Below are 20,735 nucleotides of genomic sequence, written 5' to 3'. Positions count from 1 at the left end.
GTTTGTTTACCTGAAGTAATAATAAAGTGTGTTCGTATGCGGCTTATAGGCTCCGAAAGGGCCTAGCCGATTTTTGTGATAACTTTATTCAGTTCTACATCAGGCCCCTGGGAATGTCTTTAGCTAGGTTTCGTCTCAAGGCATCCCAAATAAATACCAACTTGATCGATAAACCTCTGATTTTGTGTACAAGCGGCCATGAAGCTCCGTGTGGCCATGCGGCTCTTTGACACTCCTTGGTGCTTTTTCAACGAACCACAGCCCCAACAACTAATGAAATAAAATGACTAAATTTTGTGCAGGCTAGGGGAGTAACGGAATACATGATGTTGGCAAGCTGTTTGGATTTATTTTCATTTGGTTTCTATCGCATTTTATGTTAGTTTTGCCGGATATCAAAGAGATCAAAGCCAGGAGAGAAAGCTTACCGCGTGTTGTGAGTCATCATTTTATTCATATTTAGTTTCTTTTGTCTTTTATTAGCATATTTGGTATTGGAGTCATCCAAAAGTCATTGAAAGTAATCCAGTTAAAGTAACCCTACCCAACCCTGTATATATATATATATATATATATATATATATCCTGCGTGGGTTCAAATCCAGCTCCCAGCCTTACTGTGCGGAGTTTGTATGTTCTCCCTGTGCTTGCGTGGGTTTCCTCCGGGCACTCCGGTTTCCTCCCACATTCCAAAGACATGCATTTCAGGTGAATTGGCCGGTCCAAATTGTCCCTAGGCCGGTCCAAATTGTCCCTAGGTGTGACTGAGCGAGTGAGTTGTCTGTCCCCGTGTGCCCTGCGATTGGCTGGCAACCAGTTCAGGATGTCCCCTGCCCACTGACAGACACCTTGCTCGCTCATTCACACCTAGTTACAATTTGGACCGGCCAATCCACCTGAAATGCATGTCTTTGGAATGTGGGAGGAAAGCCACGCAAACACGGGGAGAACATACAAACTCCGAACAGTAAGTCCGGTAGCTGGATTTGAACCCACACAGGAGGTTCCCAAGACCTTAGAACTGTGCCGCACACGCGCTAACCACTGCATATATATATATATATATATATATATATATATATATATATATATATATATATATATATATATATATATATATATATATATATATATATATATACAAATAAGATATAAATGTTTATACAGTCTTGTTGAACTTTGATCTCGTTACCAAAGACAGGCTTTAATCTATTGGTTTGAATCACCCCTCCTCCTCCCGAGTCCTCACATATAAAATGTGAAATTTCGGGTTTGTTTCGGGTTCTGTCCCGCAAATCAGGTTATTTATTCGGGTCGGGTCGGGCTTTATTACCCGCGGGCCCGGGTCGGGCCGAGCTAGCAGGCCAGTAATCGAGTAAAACCCCGACTGCCGATTATCCCGTCACCGAGTCACTTAAATAAACATGTCCGTCAGCAGCCTTCAGCCCAAAAGCTAACATTGACTTTGTGGGCGATGGTTCCACGCCCCAAACGGACTCTGATGGAAGCACACGTGCACTACAAAGCAATTTCCCGGCGTGCACAATCAATAAATCACACTCCTGATTACTCTGCACGGGGAAATGGACTTTGTATTGTTTCTCTAAAGATAAATGTCGGCCGCCGGCGAGACAGATCTTATTTTCGGGTCTCCGGAGACTCCGACACACGTACACAAGTGCGCTTTCGGGCACTCTTCACGTCTTAAAGCGTCTGCCCGCACTTCAAGTTTCTTTTCCGTAGCGCTCGAAAAAAGTTAGGATTCCACTTCAGTTTGTCTTGCTGCTACCGTATCATCTATTGGGAGCTGTCAAGAGCATCCGAGTGCAATTTTCGCCAAGGTCTTTTCGGGGTCTTCGGCTTTGCCAGGCCGTACGTTACTAGAATTATAATTACCGTAAATTCCGGACTATAAGCCGCTACTTTTTTCCAAAACTTTCAACCCTGCGGCTTGTTCAGTGATGCGGCCGATTTATGTAATAATATATATTTTTCCTGTATCTTGTTTCAGACTGAATTCGATGTTTCTGTGATAAGCGGTGCAGATAATGGATGGAATGGAGTGTCTATTTTTAAATTCAACTCAATTCCAAGTGTTTATTGTCACGTGCACTGTAAAGTTGCGAGCGAAAAAGAAAATAGAAACTAAGGAATGGTTGGCATTTCTTGAATCCTAAGACTTTAACCTTCCGAATGATGGAACGATGCATTTGAGTGACATCGTACGGACACCGCATCCGCACGTGTTCTCGACACGTATTTGCGTCTTTGCAAGCTTTGGGAATGTTAAGGGGGTAATCAGTTTGACTGAACTATCTGACTGTTTTGTCGACGTTCCCATTGTAGCGCCTTATAATCCGGTGCGTCTTATGTATGTCGAATATAGGACCAAAAACTATTTTTTCGGGGTTCGCCCTATAACCCGGTGCGCCTTATAGTGCGGAAAATACGGTACATTTGCAGGATTATGATTGTATTTAAAGGTATATTTCCGTATACATCCTTTTCTGCGTTTTCATAGTCGGTATTGCTAAACGACATTTTCGTTTTGTTTCATCCGTAAACTAAATTTCCACAGCTTAAGTTGGAAATGGTTACGTGACGAGACTGCTAGGTTTTGATTGGTTAAACATTGTAGAGCCTGCCAGAGGTCTCCGTCATAATAATTAAGCCTTAGCGGAGACAGACAAACGCGTACCTACATGGAAGTTAAGACTTCAATATTACCTAATGTAGCGGAGTAAAAGTACTGTTTTTTCTTCACAAATTTACTCAATAAAAGTAAAAGTATAGAGATTAAAAAAAAAACTCTTAAAAGTACAACATTTCGCAGAACGTACTCAAGTAAATGTAACAGAGTAAATGTACTCCATTACCACTCGCATCTGTACCTAACTGACAACAATTTTCCACAGGTAACTAAGTACCGTAAATTCCGGTCTATAAACCGCTACTTTCAACCCTGCGGCTTATTCAGCAATGCGGCCAATTTATGAAATTTTTCTAACGGCCGCCAGCGGCGCTCGAGGACAAAAGGTAAGATTTAGACCGGTGGAATATATGCGCAGAGGAAGACTGCAACTTCTTGGCTTGTGCATAAATTCAATTAGCGTAAACATACCCTCATCATGCAAAATGCAAAAAGAAAGGCACATGACGCAGCTTTCAAGCTCAAAGCAATCGAGCAGTCCGGACGGTTTACCGTCATTTTTACAAGTACGGTATGTTTTCTTTACCAGACCCGAGCGAGCGTGTTGCTAGCGTGTTTTGGAATAAGGGGGCGTGGGACGATGTCTATATGACGAAGTTTCTTTCCGACACTGAGGAAGACGACATTGATGGCTTCAGTTCTAAGGAGGAAGATGAGGACGGTTTACCGTGATTTTTACAAGTACGGTATGTTTTTTTTTTTTTACCAGACCCGTTTACTGTGTTGCGAGCGTGTTGCTAGCGTGTTGCTTCCATTACCTGCCCTGTCACAGGCACCGTTTGGGATGAAAGTTATATTATTATTATTAAAGCTTTGAAAACTCTCTCGGTGTACCGTCTTTCTTTGTAAATATGTGTAACCCATGTATAATATGTCTTTGCAACTGTATATCTTTGTAATGTATTTATTTGTATTTATTTTAGACACTTATTCTGATATGTTTTGCACGGGCGAATGAAAAAGGAGGGGCAGAACAAACGGGGGGTGACAGGAAGTGGGGTAAAGGTGAGGAACAGACAGACCTGTTTGTGGACGCGGCGGACAATAGTGGATATATATTTTTCCCACCCTTACCTTTGGAAATATACCCTTTTTTCTTTGGATTACTTTCAACGGGACCCGGACTCTGCAGGTCTGCATCAAACCTTAAGTACCGGTATCATTTTCCATTCATTTTGCCGGCTGTGATTTTTGGACGGTGTACTTTAATGAAGGACATTTAGTTTCAATCGCGGGACATAAAGTCGGGTTTGGGTTTGCATGCCCGCGAGACAACACTCAGAGAAGCACAAGAGAAAAGCAAGCTGCAGGTTGAAATATGTCAAGTTGATGTTGGCAAAGCCAGGCGCCTCTCACAAAGACACTGTACTTGTATTTATTTCTTCTCTCTCTCTCTCTCTCTCTCTCTCTCTCTCTCTCTCTCTCTCTCTCTCTCTCTCTCTCTCTCTCTCTCTCTCTCTCTCTCTCTCTCTCTCTCTCTCTCTCTCTCTCTCTCTCTCTCTCTCTCTCTTTCTTTTCCACCCCTTTTCTCCCACTCTTTCTCTATCTCTTTCACTCGCTGTGTCTCTCTTTCTCTCTCTTCGTCTTTTAACCTCTTTTGCTCTAACTTCCTTTTTTCCTTTTCTCTCTTTTCTCTTTCTCTCTTCATACCCTCCGCGCTTTCTTTTATCTTTTCTCTCCTTCCGTCTTTCTTTTTCTCTTTGGATTTCTTTCTTCCTCTCCCTTTCTTTTCCCCCCTCTCTCACAACTTTTTATCTTTTGTTTCTCACGCTCTTTCCCTCTCTCTCTTTTTCTTTTTTTGTACCGCCCTCTCTCCTTTTCCCTCCCTCTTTCTCTTTTTCTTTCTCTTTAATCTACTAGTCCGGCCGCCGACAGAATGTTTGTTCTATCGTGTGGCCCCCGAGTTAAAATGAGTTCGACACCCCTAGGCTAGGGTTTGCGCTTAAGATTTTACCTTTAAACCATATTATCGCCTGCATGTAACAGGACCCACCAAAATGTGACCAATGAGATGCTTATAATCCAAAATAAGCACATTTTCACCCACAGTCTTCATATAAATAGGCACAAGACTGGCAATGTCTATAAGGGGAAACAAGGTGAATTTCGAATCTTGCCATTTCTTGGCATTTGTAGTAAATCGCTAACCTTTCTTGGGTTGTCAGTTACAAATGTGCATGTACTTTGGTACATAAAGAAAAAGTACTTTTTTTTTTACTGTCTGCGGAAAATAACACTCACATTGCCTTACATGATAAATGCAATAAAGAATGGAAAAATATGACTTCCACACTTCCGCATAATGTGTTCACATAAATCTTATAACATCATGAACTTACGTACAATAAAATTAGATAATGATACAGATGGAAGAACAAAAAATGCACATAAATTGTATTTCTCATATTAGAAGAAAAATCGAAGAAAGTCCCCCAGCTGCAATAAGCTGTAATAGTCACAGTACAGGAAGAGATATATGAGCTATGCGCATTGTTAAGTTTCCTGGATGGAGATAAATATGCATGTGGGTGTTGTAGAGTGTTATTGTGTTGTTTACAACTACTGGTACACTAATGCTAATCTAGGTTGGGTCTGGAGCTGTATTTGGCTCTTTGGCGCTCCCTAGTGGCTCCCTGTCTTTTTTTCAAAATAGTTGATAAATGAAATAAAATAAATAAAATGACTAAATTTTGTGCAGGCTTGGGGAGTAACGGAATACATGGAACGGCAAAAATGATGTTGGCAAGCTGTTTGGATTTATTTTCATTTTGTTTCTGTCGCATTATATGTTCGTTTTGCATGAGATCAAAGAGATCAAAGCCAGGAGAGAAAGCTTACCACGTGTTGTGAGTCATCATTTGATTCATATTTAGTTTCTTTTGTCTTTTATTAGCATATTTGGTATTGGAGCAATCCAAGAGTACCGTGTTTTCCGCACTATAAGGCGCACCTAAAAGCCTTTATTTTTTTTCAAAAGCTGACCATGCGCCTTATAGTACAGTGCGCCTTATTTATGGATCAATATTAAGTCGCAAAGTCTTCCAACTAACTTGCAGCCGCCGACTAGATTTTCCCCCAAACGCCAAGTAGTCTGCCGTGTATGCTGGGATTTATTTACCGGCGTTTCATTGGCTAACCAATATGTCAATCATCATTTGAATCGATTGCTATTGGCTAAAGTTATTCAGAGGTCAAGGGGCGGATCCTTTTTATCATTTACAGGCTGGCATTGGCTTCAACGGCAAAACAAAGCCTGCGATTGGCCGAAAAAGATGAATGCGTATAGCACGTGGCTGACGGCATACAGAAAGCATTTTTTTACTATTTTGTATTTGTAAATATTTTATTCTCCTGGATTTACTAAACTCACGGATATAAGAGGACCACGGCTGCACATTATTATGAACACAACGACTTCGGTGAGCTACTCCGGCTATATATTTTCCCACTATCTTGTTTCAGACTGAACTCGATGTTTTTGTGATAAGCGGTGCAGATAATGGATGGAATGGAGTGTCTATTTTTAAATTCAACTCAATTCCATGTGTTTATTGTCATATATACAGTAAAGTTGTGAGCGAAAAAGAAAATAGAAACTAAGGAATGGTTGGCATTTCTTGAATCCCAAGACTTTAACCTTCTGAATGATGGAACGATGAGTGATTTGAGTGACATCGTACGGACACCGCATCCGCACGTGTTCTCGACACGTATTTGCGTCTTTGCAAGCTTTGGGAATGTTAAGGGGGTAATAAGTTGGACTGAACTATCTGACTGTTTTGTCGACGTTCCCATTGTAGCGCCTTATAATCCGGTGCGTCTTATGTACCTGTATGTCAAAAATAGGACCAAAAACTATTTTTTCAGGGTGCGCCCTATAACCCGGTGCGCCTTATAGTGCGGAAAACACGGTAATTGAAAGTAATCCAGTTAAAGTAACCCTACCCAACCCTGCTTGTGAGAAACGCAACGCGAGTGGGTTCTGTCCCCGTTCTGGTCCTGACTGACACTGTCATATGAATTTGGTGAAGCTTATAAAACAAATACAACTGTTTGAGTGTAGAGAAACAATAATTCACTTTTCATGTATAATAAAACAGTCACCATGGTTACCACACATTACAGCACCGCTTGGCAGAGTTTTTTTTGAATAAATCATAACCGAGCAGTACGCCGTAAGTCGTAAATAAACGAACCTCCGACAAAAGAATGTCAGGGCCGTCACTGCGCAGAAGCAAGACGGCGTCCAGAGTTGTTAACTTTGTCGGCTGAGTGTTTCCTTTGGAAGCGGGGGAGGGAATGAAATCATTAAAAGCAAAGGAGAGCCATGAATTCCGATGCTAATTTACAGATTTTGGAGGAGCGTTGATACGATTTATGCCGATTGTGATTTCCGGGGACTGCCAAGGACGAGTCGTCTCCTTGTTAAAGCTGATGTTTGTTCCATCTCGTCTTTGAGCTAAGAAGGCTGCTCACCTGAGAAATACGCAAAACGCGGATTCGAAACGAGGCATGGTTGCCATAACTTCTCTTGTATGTAAATTAGAGTGTTTGCATCTTGTGCTCAAGGGGATAGGCGGAGGAAATAAAATTAGATCAACAAAAGGGTATACATCTCACCGTTTTGTAAATATATATGTAACGGGTGTAATAATAACTTTTGTTTTATTGAAATTCCTGCTGAAATATGTTGTATAGTGTAAGTGTCCTGCAATGATGAGTCCAACAGTGCCACCTGCTGGTATGGGGTAGGGTTCGGTTTGGCGTTTGACATGTGACTGGAAGGCGGGTTTTTTGGCAGTCTACAACGAGCTGCCAACGGTAAGACACGATCTTTTGGTGCTCCGCAAAAAGTTAATTTTAAACATTTAAACCCCGGCTGACAAATCTCTCAACATGAACAGTAATGTGATTGATGTTGTCAAAGCTGGTTGGATTTATTTTCGCTTTGTTTCTGTCGCCTTTTATGTTAGTTTTGCCGGTCAGGTCGTAGCCGTAGACGAACGGGAGCAAAAACGGGACAGGTGGGAGTCAGGGTCGAAAAAAAGCTTGCCTAGTACACACTGAGGTTCGCAGACGGACTGACAACAGGGGACTGACAGGACTGGGTTCAAATAGTGACAGGGAGCCAATCAGAACCCTCGGCGATCGGCACCAAATGAGCGGGCACAGCTGGGTCACATCGGTAATCATGACACCTCATTTCGTAATGCTTGAATACAATATTTTCCTTTACGATAAAATGTCTGATATAATTCCCTCTCGTCATTGAAATTCCTGTAGTAATTTCAACCTTTTCGATTATCAATGACCAAAAAAAAGGAGTTTTCATTAAAAAAAACTTGAATTTATTTAGGAAAAAAAGGACTGAACAAATATAACATTTCTGCTGCTGGTTTGGTTAGTAACGTGTCAGAGAGAAGGCAAACATGCCGATCATTGTTTTCTGAAGTACAAACAGATGTATGGGGTTGGTTTATTTTAATTGAAAACAAATACAATCATTCTGCTTAGACGGAGCATTATATAAACCTCGGAATATTTACCGTCATGTACTTTGAGTTTACTTGTAGCCTTTTCGTATTTGGTTCAATGAAAGGATAAAATGAATTTTAATGTCCATATAAATACTAACTACGAAGTTTTTTAAAGCTGTAAATTGGTTTTGGATTTCAGATGTTCAGTTTAGTAGCGTTTTTTTGTTGTTGTTGTTGTAAATACTGTTGATTATATTAATGTTTGAGATTTGACTCACTGTATATGTTTGCATTTTTAAAAAGTTAAACTAAATAATGTTTTTTATGGTACAAAATATGTGAGTTCATGTTGCAGTAATACTGTCAATAAAAATGAGGGGAAAAAAGACAAATATATAAGGAAAATATATTAAAATATGAAAAGAAAAAGAAAAAAACTGAATAAATAATAAAAGTATAAAAATATAAAAATTAAAAATATAAAAATACAAGAATGGTTGGATAAAAAATAGATAAGACAAATACATTAAAATATGAAAAGAAAAAGAAAAAATAGAATAAATGAAACATTCATAAAAATATAAAAATATAAAAATATAAAAATATAATAATACAAAAATACAAAAATACAAAAATGTAAAAATATAAAAATATAAAAATATAAAAATATAAAAATATAAAAATATAAAAATATAAAAATATAAAAATATAAAAATACAAAAATATAAAAATATAAAAAGATAAAAATATAAAAATATAAAAATATGGCTCCTGATCAGTATTTGTACCCAGTCCTGTCAGTCCCCTGTTGTCAGTCCGTCTGCGAACCTCAGTTAACACTAGGCAAGCCTTTTTCGACCCTTCTGTCGACCCGTTTTTGATCCTGACAACGTCTGCTCTCCCGTCCCGGCTTTCGACCTATTTTGTCCCCGACTACGTCTTCTCTCCTATTTTTGCTTACGACTCGCTTCCGACCCCTATTTTGCTCTCCTGTCCCGGCTACCGACCCGTTTTTCCGTCCCCGACACCGCCATCGCTCGCCACGGAAGATCCACTTCCGCGTTCAGAGGGACCTATTCCCGCGTCCAGCAAACACCGGATCGTGGGCGCAACCCTTTCTCTTTCTTCCAATTAAACTTGTGAGAAACGCAACGCAAGTGGGTCCTGTCTCCGTTCTGGTCCTGACACTGCACAGACTATTGCAAAGTATGAAATGAAAATGAAATGAAATGATCTGCATTTATATAGCGCTTTTCAAGTCAAGACTTCCCAAAGCGCTTTACAGTGTGCTCCACATTTCCCAATAGCGGCCTTGTATTGCAGCCATGTAAGGCGCTAACCTGCTTATTGGGGGTATTAGGGGTTCAGTGTCTTACCAAAGGATACGTTGACATGTAACACGGAGGAGCCGGGATTCGAACTGCAATCTCCTGATCCCAAGATGAGCGCTCTACCTCCTGAGCCACTGCCACTCCAAGTACAGACTATTACTACACCATCCCCTGATCTAAAAACTACATGAGGGCAAGGAAAAACTCAAAACCTCAACATGAGGTAAATGAAGAAACCTTGAGAAGGGACCGCACATGAGGCGATCCCCCCTCCAGGAGGACCAGTATATTTCTAATCTTTATTTAATCATTCCTCAAACTCAAATAAAAATAACAGATTATACATAATCTGCACGGCGGCGCAGTGGTTAGCGCGTGTGCGGCACAGTTCTAAGGTCTTGGGAACCCCCTGTGTGGGTTCAAATCCAGCTACCAGGATACCTGTGCGGAGTTTGTATGTTCTCCCCGTGCTTGCGTGGGTTTCCTCCGGGCACTCTGGTTTCCTCCCACATTCCAAAGACATGCATTTCAGGTGGATTGGCCGGTCCAAATTGTCCCTAGGTGTGAATGAGCGAATGAGTTGTCTGTCCCTGTGTGCCCTGCGATTGGCTGGCAACCAGTTCAGGGTGTCCCCTGCCCACTGCCCGGTGATTGCTGGGATGGGCTCCAGCACCCCCGCGACCCTACTGAGGATAAGCGGTGCAGCTAATGAGATGAAATGTTCTAAAACTTCTCCATAAAAGTGCTTTGGAATCCAGAAGGCTATTCTATAGAGGTGCAAGTTTTTCCCTAGGTTTAATGGCAACTTTCTGCCTTTGTGACACGACGGGATGGATACTATCGTGCATTATACCTCGTGCACTCCCTCACGTGCACGCTCTCACAAATGTATCGATTCCCTTTTTGAAAGTCATTACAGGGAAATACGAGCACGGTCGGAATCCGCCGCGTCATCGAAACCCGGCGACGGCGGCCGCAAAGAAACAAAGCTGCGGATAAAAGAAGAGCGGGGAGTCCGTCTCTTTTGAATTAGGGCGGACGTCGGGTTTGATGTGTGGAAGGTATCCGGGGAATAGAAGAGGAAGTGTGGAAGGAAATGGCGTGAAGCCCACGGGGAAGGCGGATGAGAGAGGATGAAGAGTTCCGCATTGTCTCTCAGCTCATTTGTCTGCCAGCCGGCCCGCATCGAGGACTCCGAATCAAATTCCCGACAGAGACAAAGAAAACAGCAACAATTTCAGCATGCAAGTGTGCAGGATGTCTTGCTAGGCAATACCGAGTTCTGACCTACATTTAGCATTGTTCTTATGTTAAACAATTACAAGTTTTTCACACACTGCAAAAAAAAAAAAATGGAAACATCTAGGCTTTCCAATGATATGTGGCATGACATTTGTTCCTCAACAGTCTGACGTCCCACCGAGGAGTTAACCCATCTTTTGTAATGTCTCATCTCATCTCATTAGCTACACCGCTTATCCTCAGTAGGGTCGCGGTGGTGCTGGAGCCCATCCCAGCAAACATCGGGCAGTGGGCAGGGGACACCCTGAACTGGTTGCCAGCCAATCGCAGGGCACACGGGGACAGACAACTCACTCGCTCATTCACACCTAGGGACAATTTGGACCGGCCAATTCACCTGAAATACATCCTCAAATAATATTTTTTAATAAATATCAACAGTGATGCATGCTGCATTCAGGGCTGCTGGGAACGATGCAATTCCCTTTAGCCTTCATGGGAAATGTGGACAAAAATAAAACAATTTTCGTTCTATTTAATGTATTCTGCACAAAAAAACGTCCTCTTACATGATGTTATATTTCAAAATATGGATAAAGAGTAAAATACATTCCTCATTTTGAACTGCAGTTTGCTCTTCGCATCTCCCTCTTTCTGTCTCTATTGTCGGGCGAAGACAGATTAAAGCCGTCAGTGATTTTGTGTTTTTTCCTTTTCCAAGCCTACTTAACAGCTCAGATTTCGAAGTTGAAAAAGTGGATTCCCCGTCACGCTCGGTTTAAAACCACAAGAGTCAAAGTTGCCGTCAGACTCGAATGCAGTAAAAGTGCTTAACAAACATTTTGTATTCAAATGTTAGGGTTGGATTTTGCAACTATTTAATGTAGATTCAAACAGTTAAAATCCATCGGTACATCAGGGAGGTGTCCTTAACAAATTGAAAGTCAAATATTTTTCCATTAAAGCCCCAGTTGATTATATCTAACCACTAGATGGCACTGTTTGCGAATGGAAAAACAGTGCCACGGAGCACAGCGGAGCAGCAAGATGCCAGGCAGACAAAGCAGTGACCTCTAGTAGGGAAATAGCAATTTCTCTACCTGGGTAAGATAGTTCATGTATTTTTGCCTGCATTTAAAAGCAACTTTTTTTATTGAATGACAGTTTTATACCACTAGGAGGCACTAGAAATTAAAGACTGTCCCATTAAGGATATGTTAACAATCCCCCAATGAGTTCAAAGAGCACTTATGCTTTTTTTCCCTTCTGCACGAATTAGCTTCTATCTTTATTAGAGCTGTTTGGGGCAAAACACATTAGGTTTGAGGAATGGGGGCTGAAGGGAGTGCCTCAGTTTTGTTTTTCTCATTTGTCATTGTAGCACTAAAATGGTGAAAGTAAGAGAAGGCCTGCCTCAAGAAAGATATGAAAAGAAGAAATTATTTGTGTGCATAAAATGCACCTACTTGCATGTGCAACAATCAGCAGTGAACAATTGAATGAAAGTTTTATTAAATCAAATCCAACTCTAATAAGCTGAGACAACAGGTCAAGTAGACATTGGCAACTGCAGTTAATATATTTTCTCAACAACAAAGGCGGTAGTAAAACAATATAAAGTGAGTGACACTGTGTAGCATAAATCACGGGCTCAAGTCAGACAACTGGTCAAGTAGACATACGCTACTGTACTTCAAATATCTTTTCTCACAACCAAAGTAAACAGTTCAACATTAAAATACACAACTAAGTGGGTTCAACCCATTGTGTTCTCATTACGGCATGGATCTGGACAACCAGACTAACCTACCGTATTTTCCGCACTATAAGGCGCACCTAAAAGCCTTTATTTTTTTCAAAAGCTGACCATGCGCCTTATAATACAGTGCGCCTTATTTATGGATCAATATTAAGTCGCAAAGTCTTCCAACTAACTTGCCGCCGCCGACTAGATTTTCCCCCGAACGCCAAGTAGTCCCCGGTGTATGCTGGGATTTATTTACCGGCGTTTCATTGGCTAACCAATGTGTAGATCATCATTTGAATCGATCACTATTGGTTAAAGTTATTCGGAGGTCAAGGGGCGGATCCTTTTTATCATTTACAGGCTGGCATAGGCTTAAGCAGCAAAACAAAGCCTGCAATTGGCCGAAAAAGATGTGTCAATCATCAGTTGAATCGATCACAATTGGCTAAAGTTATTCGGAGGTCAAGGGGCGGATCCTTTTTATCATTTACTGGCTGGCATAGGCTTAAGCGGCAAAACAAAGCCTACAATTGCCCGAAAAAGATGAATGTGAATAGCACGTGGTTGACGGCATAGAGAAAGCATTTTTTACTATTCTGTATTTGTAAATATTTAATTCTCCTGGATTTACTACACTCACGGATATAAGAGGACCATGGCTGCACATTATTATTGAACACAACGACTTCGGTGAGCTACTCCGGCTATATATTTTCCCTGTATCTTGTTTCAGACTGAACTCGATGTTTCTGTGATAAGCGGTGCAGATAATGGATGGAATGGAGTGTCTATTTTTAAATTAAACTCAATTCCAAGTGTTTGTTGTCATATGCACAGTAAAGTTGCGAGCGAAAAAGAAAATAGAAACTAAGGAATGGTTGGCATTTCTTGAATCCCAAGACTTTAACCTTCCGAATGATATTTGGAACGATGCATTTGAGTGACATCGTACGGACACCGCATCCGCACGTGTTCTCGACACGTATTTGCGTCTTTGAAAGCTTTGGGAATGTTAAGGGGTAATAAGTTGGACTGAACTATCTGACTGTTTTGTCGAGGTTCCCATTGTAGCGCCTTATAATCGGGTGCGTCTTATGTATGTCAAATATAGGACCAAAAACTATTTTTTCGGTGTGCGCCCTATAACCCGGTGCGCCTTATAGTGCGGAAAATACGGTACTTAAACCAGTGATTGTATCTAAGGAGAAGAATCTTATTGAACCTTGCATCAGTTAGTTTGTTGCTCCGAAAAGACATTCAAACAAGCATTGCTACCTTTATACACCACCAAATTAACTGGCGCCATCCGATGGACCAAACCAGAATAACAATGATTGAAACACATATATTTTAGCTCCCACTGGCGCTATTCTCGAACATACGGGAATGACAAATACCATCAGAAACAGAAACGGCGGAAATACTAATGATTTAGAATCACTCATAACGCCATCATTCCCAACACTGATCATACATGCTTTCAAAACGTCTTCCAAATACAGTGGAACCTCGGTTTTCGAACGCCTCTCAGTTCGAACAAATCGGAGTCCGACCAAAAATTTTGAGAAATTTTTGCCTCGCTGTTCGGTCAAAAAATCGGAGTTCGAACGCCGGTAATGCTGAGTGGCGTACGAGTGTTTTAGCCCCTTATTATGCCTCCGAAGAAAGTCAGTGCAAGCAGCAAAGTTGCTACAGGTGAAAAAAGAAAAGTAGTCCGTACAACTATTGCATTCAAGAAAAAAATAATAGCAAAATATGAAGGAGGTGGAGTGTCTGATCTTGCTAGGGAATACCCCACCGTCCACCTGCGCCTTCTGCTGACCACCACAAAGGTAAGAAATCCTTTTCATAATTCTTTTCTTTATCCTTTTTTTTTTATTTTTAAACGTTCATGTTAGCGTAATCTTTCGTACGGAAGATTACGATAACGCGAACGTACGATTAGCCTGGGTTAGCGTTATGTTTACGTTGAACATTCAGGTTAACATTCAGGGTGTTGGAACAGAGCACAACATTGAGGGTGTTGGAACGGAGCCCCCTTTCCAATGAACCGCTCACTACTTGTTGTGGAGACCCGGGTGCTAAATGACTTATAACGACTTGATTTTTTTATTTTGTTAGCGTAATCTTTCAATAAGATAACGCGAACGTACGATTAGCCTGGGTTAGCTTTATGTTTACGTTAAACATTCAAGGTAAACATTCAGGGTGTTGGAACGGATTAAAACGATTTACACTATTTTGAATGGGAAAAATGATTTCGGTGATCGAACAAATCGGTTTTCGAACAGGGTTCTGGAACGGATTATGGTCGAGAACCCAGGTTCCACTGTAAATCATTTTCTTGTATTGCGGAGCATTTCAGTGGTAAGCCAAGAGATTCTGAGCATGGATGGAGAGACTGAAGCCCGAAATTAGTTTTTAGAGTCTCCCAAAATATGACAAACACCACCTTGGGGGGTATAACGATTATACACACAGTTCATCCACTGACTTCCCAGGCCGTTCCATCGCTTTTATAGCCACGCTCAGAAAAGGCTCAAATGGAAAAACAAAATGTTGACACTCACAGTGTTGAATCCTGGGAAGAGGTTGACAGCGTTGTTGTCCAAGGGGAAGGGGAGAAAGTGCTTGACAGCCAACGCGCCGTGAACAGACGGGAAAGCGGACCTGGCCACGGGGGGCACCAGGCCATTGTGACATGTGTTACCTGCGGGGGGAGAAAAACACAGAATAAACACATTTGCTTACAGAAAACACAAATGACAACTACTCTAGTATTCCCTCAATTTTCGGGGTTAATCTGTTCCATAAACCCTCCTATTTGTCAAGACAAGAACGGAAGCAGGACCCACTCCCGTAATGTTTCTCACAAGAAGAAAGGGAGGGGGTTGCGCCCATGATCCGGGGATTGCTGGACGCGGGAAGCAGGTCGCACTGAACGCAGAAGTGGGACTTCCGTGGCGAGCGATGGCGGTGTCGGGAACGGAAAAAAAATGGGTCAGTAGCAGGGATAGAAGATTAAAAACGTGGTCGGGATCGGAAACAAGTCGAAAGCCGGGAGAGGAGAGTAGACGTAGGCGAGATTAAAAACGGATCGTTATACGGGACAGGAGAATAGACGTGGTCGAGATCAACCGGTCGGACCTAAAACATCAATCATTGCGTTTGGGTCAGGTCAAGCTTCTTTCTCTCTGCCTTTTTTTTTACTATCCACACGTCTTTGTTCTTATTTTGTCTCAGTTAATACAGTCTTGTTTAACTTTCGTTACAAAAGACAGGCTTTACGTCTCATGATTAAAGGTTTGTGCCTGCTCATTTGGTGCCAGCCACTGAGGGCTATCTGATGAAGCCGGGACGGGAGAACAAAAACGTGGTCTGGGTCAGAAACGGGTCGTTATACGGGACAGGAGAATAGACGTGGTCGAGATCAGCCAGTCGGACCTAAAACATCAATCATTGCGTTTGGGTCAGGTCAAGCTTCTTTCTCTCTGACTTTTTTTTTACTATCCACACGTCTTTGTTATTTTTCTCGATTTATGCAGTCTTGTTTAACTTTCGTTACAAAAGATAGGCTTTACGTCTCATGATTAAAGATTTGTGCCCGCTCATTTGGTGCCAGCCACTGAGGGCTATCTGATGAAGCCGGGACGGGAGAACAAAAACGTGGTCTGGGTCAGAAACGGGTCGTTATACGGGACAGGAGAATAGACGTGGTCGAGATCAGCGGGTCGGACCTAAAATATCAATCATTGCGTTTGGGTCAGGTCAAGCTTCTTACTCTCTGACTTTTTTTTTACTATCCACACGTCTTTGTTATTTTTCTCGGTTTATACAGTCTTGTTTAACTTTCGTTACAAAAGACAGGCTTTACGTCTCATGATTAAAGATTTGTGCCCGCTCATTTGGTGCCAGCCACTGAGGGCTATCTGATGAAGCCGGGACGGGAGAACAAAAACGTGGTCTGGGTCAGAAACGGGTCGTTATACGGGACAGGAGAATAGACGTGGTCGAGATCAGCGGGTCGGACCTAAAATATCAACCATTGCGTTTGGGTCAGCTCAAGCTTCTTTCTTTCTGACTTTTTTTTTACTATCCACAGGTCTTTGTTATTTTTCTCGGTTTATACAGTCTTGTTTAACTTTCGTTACAAAAGACAGGCTTTACGTCTCATGATTAAAGGTTTGTGCCCGCTCATTTGGTGCCAGCCACTGAGGGCTATCTGATGAAGCCGGGACGGGAGAACAAAAACGTGGTCTGGGTCAGAAACGGGTCGTTATACGGGACAGGAGAATAGACGTGGTCGAGATCAGCGGGTCGGACCTAAAATATCAATCATTGCGTTTGGGTCAGGTCAAGCTTCTTACTCTCTGACTTTTTTTTACTATCCACACGTCTTTGTTATTTTTCTCGGTTTATACAGTCTTGTTTAACTTTCGTTACAAAAGACAGGCTTTACGTCTCATGATTAAAGGTTTGTGCCCGCTCATTTGGTGCCAGCCACTGAGGGCTATCTGATGAAGCCGGGACGGGAGAACAAATACGTGGTCTGGGTCAGAAACGGGTCGTAATCCGAGAGAGCAGACGTGGTCGGGATCCAAAAGTCAGGTCGTAGCCGGAGACAGACAGGGAGATCAGGGATGGACAGGTGGAAAAACGGGAGCAAAATCGGGACAGGCGGGAGTCAGGGTCAAAAACGCTTGCCTTGTATCAACAGAGGTTCACAGACGGACTGACGACCGAAAAGTGACAGGACTGGGTTTACAGAGAGACAGGCACAGGTGGATCACATCAGTAATCATGACAGAAAAAGGAAATAAAACCCAAAAACACAATAAAATGAGTTGTGGGCCCACCCAATGCAATTTACTGAATAGGTAGAAGAGATCGAGCAGTGCATTATCGCCACCTAATGTTAAGGAGTGTAATTAACCATCCGTTTTTTTTTCTTCTTCTAAGCATTATTTTGCAACCACCGGTTGAGATATTGAGGTCAAAGTACACAGTGTCCCTTTAACTGTTTTTACCAGACCCAAAACGATTAAAAATCCCAGTTTAGGCTTCCCATGATTTCATTTCGTTACATGACGGCACAAAAATGTCCCTTTGGCGACCGCGGTAATTTTATTAAGCCAAAAAAAAAAAAAAATCTTCCATGTCTCAGTCCAGCATGTCCATTAGTTCTATGGCTTTATTAATGCTCCTAAATCTTCACCAGACTGTCACGCTGCTGTCCAGCATGAAGGGCGAACGCTAAACGGTCTATTTTTAGCCCTTCGGTCCCATTTAGCCAGAAAAAAATAGACTAGAAAAGAAACGAAACACGGAAAACAACAAAGTCCCACTCGAAAACCTCGTTTGGAATGACGTAAAGGTGTTTATTCCCATGATTCGCGTCCTGACAGGCCAAACATCTGCTTGGAATGAAAATCTGGCAAAGAGAAAGCACTCAACATCCAAACTCAGACACTACACCCCCCCAACCCCCAGAGATGAATCTTATACTTAAACACTCCAACACAAAAAAAAACTCGCATAGAATTAAAGATGAACTACTTCCCATCCGGGAGGCCAGCAGCTCGTCGTGAAATATCGAAAACAGAAACAAAAACGGTGACGCGGGACCGCGATCCGTCACCGATGTCCTCGAGAGGTTGTCCGTGCAACCGTGAAGGTCGTTCAAGGTGACGACCGGATTAGGAGTCGAAAGTAATGGCATTTTCAAGTCTTTCATCGTGGGCTTAACATGTGTTGTTGTTAATACCCTCAACAAGCCTGTAACATTTTTTCTAAACACCCAGGTCAATTTAATCCTTGAGGAATGGACACCTGTCTATAAACTTCAAAAGGATTTTAAAGGGACAGCGTGGAAAGCTAAATCTGGAAGAGGAACCAGAATATTGTTGCAGTGAGCTCATTCGCAGCCGTTGAGTACAAAAGTCATAAAAATCATTTTCCTCAGGGCTGTTATGTGATTTATAGGTCAATGATAGATAATGGATCTACTCGAAAGCATGTGAACAGATCATCTGACCCGCAGTTTCCGTAAGTTAAAATAAGTATGTAGTAAACGTGGGAGATAATTGTGAGGATAATAGTAGCTCAGGAGGTAGAGCGCTCGTCTTGGGATCAAGGGATCCCGGTTCGAATCCCGGCTTGTACGTGTTACATGTCAAAGTGTCCTTGGGTAAGACACTGAACCCCTAATACCCCCAATAAGCAGGTGAGCGCCTTACATGGCTGCAATACAAGGCCGCTATTGGGAATTGTGGAGCACATTGTAAAGCGCTTTGGGAAGTCATTGACTTGAAAAGCGCTATATAAATGCAGATCATTACACTATAACGTAAAAGTAGATGTGCAGCAGTGTGTTAGTGTTTTGTAGAGTATTCAACGTTTGGTGAGAATTCGGTTTTGCAATGTCACAAAATGATCAAACAATGTCAGATATCTTATCTGACTGAAACTGGAGGAATGTGTGGTTGGGGAGGGGCGGCGTTAGCTTGTGTCTGCGCAGCAAAGGTTGCCATGACAACTCCACCACAGGGGGTCCGCCCCTCCTAGGAAAACAGAACCTAGGGCTGGTACCTCGCAAAACCCTGGCCGGTCCTGACTAAGTCTCAGTAAATTAGAATTTGTATTGTGCGCCCCTTTTTCCGACTACGGGACATTACTTTCGTGCTTCTTTCCGCAGCTACCAGCATGTGGCGCCATGAGAGCTCACCCAGCGTCCACCCCGAAGAAGAAATCTGGCTTCCTCTAGTTTGTGTGTAAACATTCTATACTGTATCTCCAACTTTTTATGGTTAAATATCTCGTACATCCATTCAAAATGGTTGGTGTAAAGTGTAAAGAATAGGCGAGGTTTTTCTTTTGCAATGAAAGTGGAATAAGAAAGCCCAATGCGGTTGAGAAAAAGGTCGGAACGCTTTTTTTCGGCCGATTTTTTACCACGGAAGAGGACCTCTTGAAGCAGATCTTCCAAAAGGTAAACTCAACTTTATTCAACTTTATAGAGCATACTATTTTATTCGATGTTTACTTTTCCAGTACAAAACAATACAGGTTACTTATACAAGCCTTAAACATATTTACATAAACCTTAACCTTCTTTATTACGTTTTAATAAAGACAGAAAAAATATTAAAAAAGGGTAGGAAAGAAAGAAAGAAAGAAAGAAAGAAAGGGAGAGGGAGAGAAAATAAAGAGAGAAAGAAAGGAACAAAAAAGGAACAAAGTAAGAAACAAAGACAGAAAGATAAACAATACTTTAAACAATAAATACAAATTAACCTCCAAAACAAAGAAAAATATTGGATATTTATAAAATTGGAAACACATGCGTCCTGAAATTAATAAAAAAAGTTTGTTTTGCATTTTTAAAAAATATTTTTAACTTTATATTGTACGTTTTAACTGTCAAAGCCCCGAACAGACGGTGGACCCAGACGCGTAACATTTTCACACAAGCTTTATTTTACGGGAACGGGGCAGTCATGCGCGGGAACACAAACGCCAGTGATTCGGCTATCACTGGGCAGAAGAGATCGTTACCAGATACTGGAGACTGGAGCAAGATAACGGACAGGACGGTACAGACAGGATCGATACCGGATACTGGAGCAAGATACCGGAGAGGACGAGACAGGCGGGATCGATACCGGATACTGGAGCAAGATACCGGACAGGACGAGACAGGTGGGATCGATACCGGATACTGGAGCAAGATACCGGACAGGACGGACGGGATCGATACCAGATACTGGAGCAAGATACCGGACAGGACGGACGGGATCGATACCAGATACTGGAGCAAGATACCGGACAGGACGAGACAGGCGGGATCGATATCGGATACTGGAGCAAGGTATCGGACAGGACGAGACGGACGGGATGGATACCAGATACTGGAGCAAAATACCGGACAGGACAAAACAGACGGGATCGATACCGGATACTGGAGCAAGATACCGGACAGGACGAGACGGACGGGATCGATATCAGATACTGGAGCAAGATACCGGACAGGACGGACGGGATCGATACCGGATACTGGAGCAAGATACCAGACAGGATGAGACAGACGGGATCGATACCGGATACTGGAGCAAGAAACCGGACAGGACGAGACAGATGGGATCGATACCGGATACTGGAGCAAGATACCGGACAGGACGGACGGGATCGATACCAGATACTGGAGCAAGATACTTGACAGGACGGACGGG

The 20,735-nt window shown here is 42.2% G+C and overlaps 1 protein-coding gene across 4 annotated transcripts in view; it reads right to left on the bottom strand.

Moving 5' to 3' along the window:
- znf385d (zinc finger protein 385D) overlaps window positions 1–20,735 on the bottom strand; it is a 166,155-nt gene that overhangs the window by 91,475 nt on the left and 53,945 nt on the right. For all 4 annotated transcript variants that reach the window (XM_088327506.1, XM_088327507.1, XM_088327508.1 and 1 more), the window contains exon 2: window positions 15,078–15,217. In XM_088327506.1, the coding sequence (XP_088183632.1) occupies window positions 15,078–15,217 (140 nt within the window). The remainder of the gene's footprint in view (window positions 1–15,077; window positions 15,218–20,735) is intronic.

Source organism: Urocampus carinirostris, chromosome 2, assembly GCF_059441175.1.
Source record: "Urocampus carinirostris isolate Australia breed hairy pipefish chromosome 2, RoL_Ucar_1.0, whole genome shotgun sequence".
In the NCBI taxonomy this organism is placed as follows: domain Eukaryota; kingdom Metazoa; phylum Chordata; class Actinopteri; order Syngnathiformes; family Syngnathidae; genus Urocampus; species Urocampus carinirostris.
Note: the sequence above shows the minus strand (reverse complement) of the source record. Positions and strands in the feature narration are given on the sequence as shown.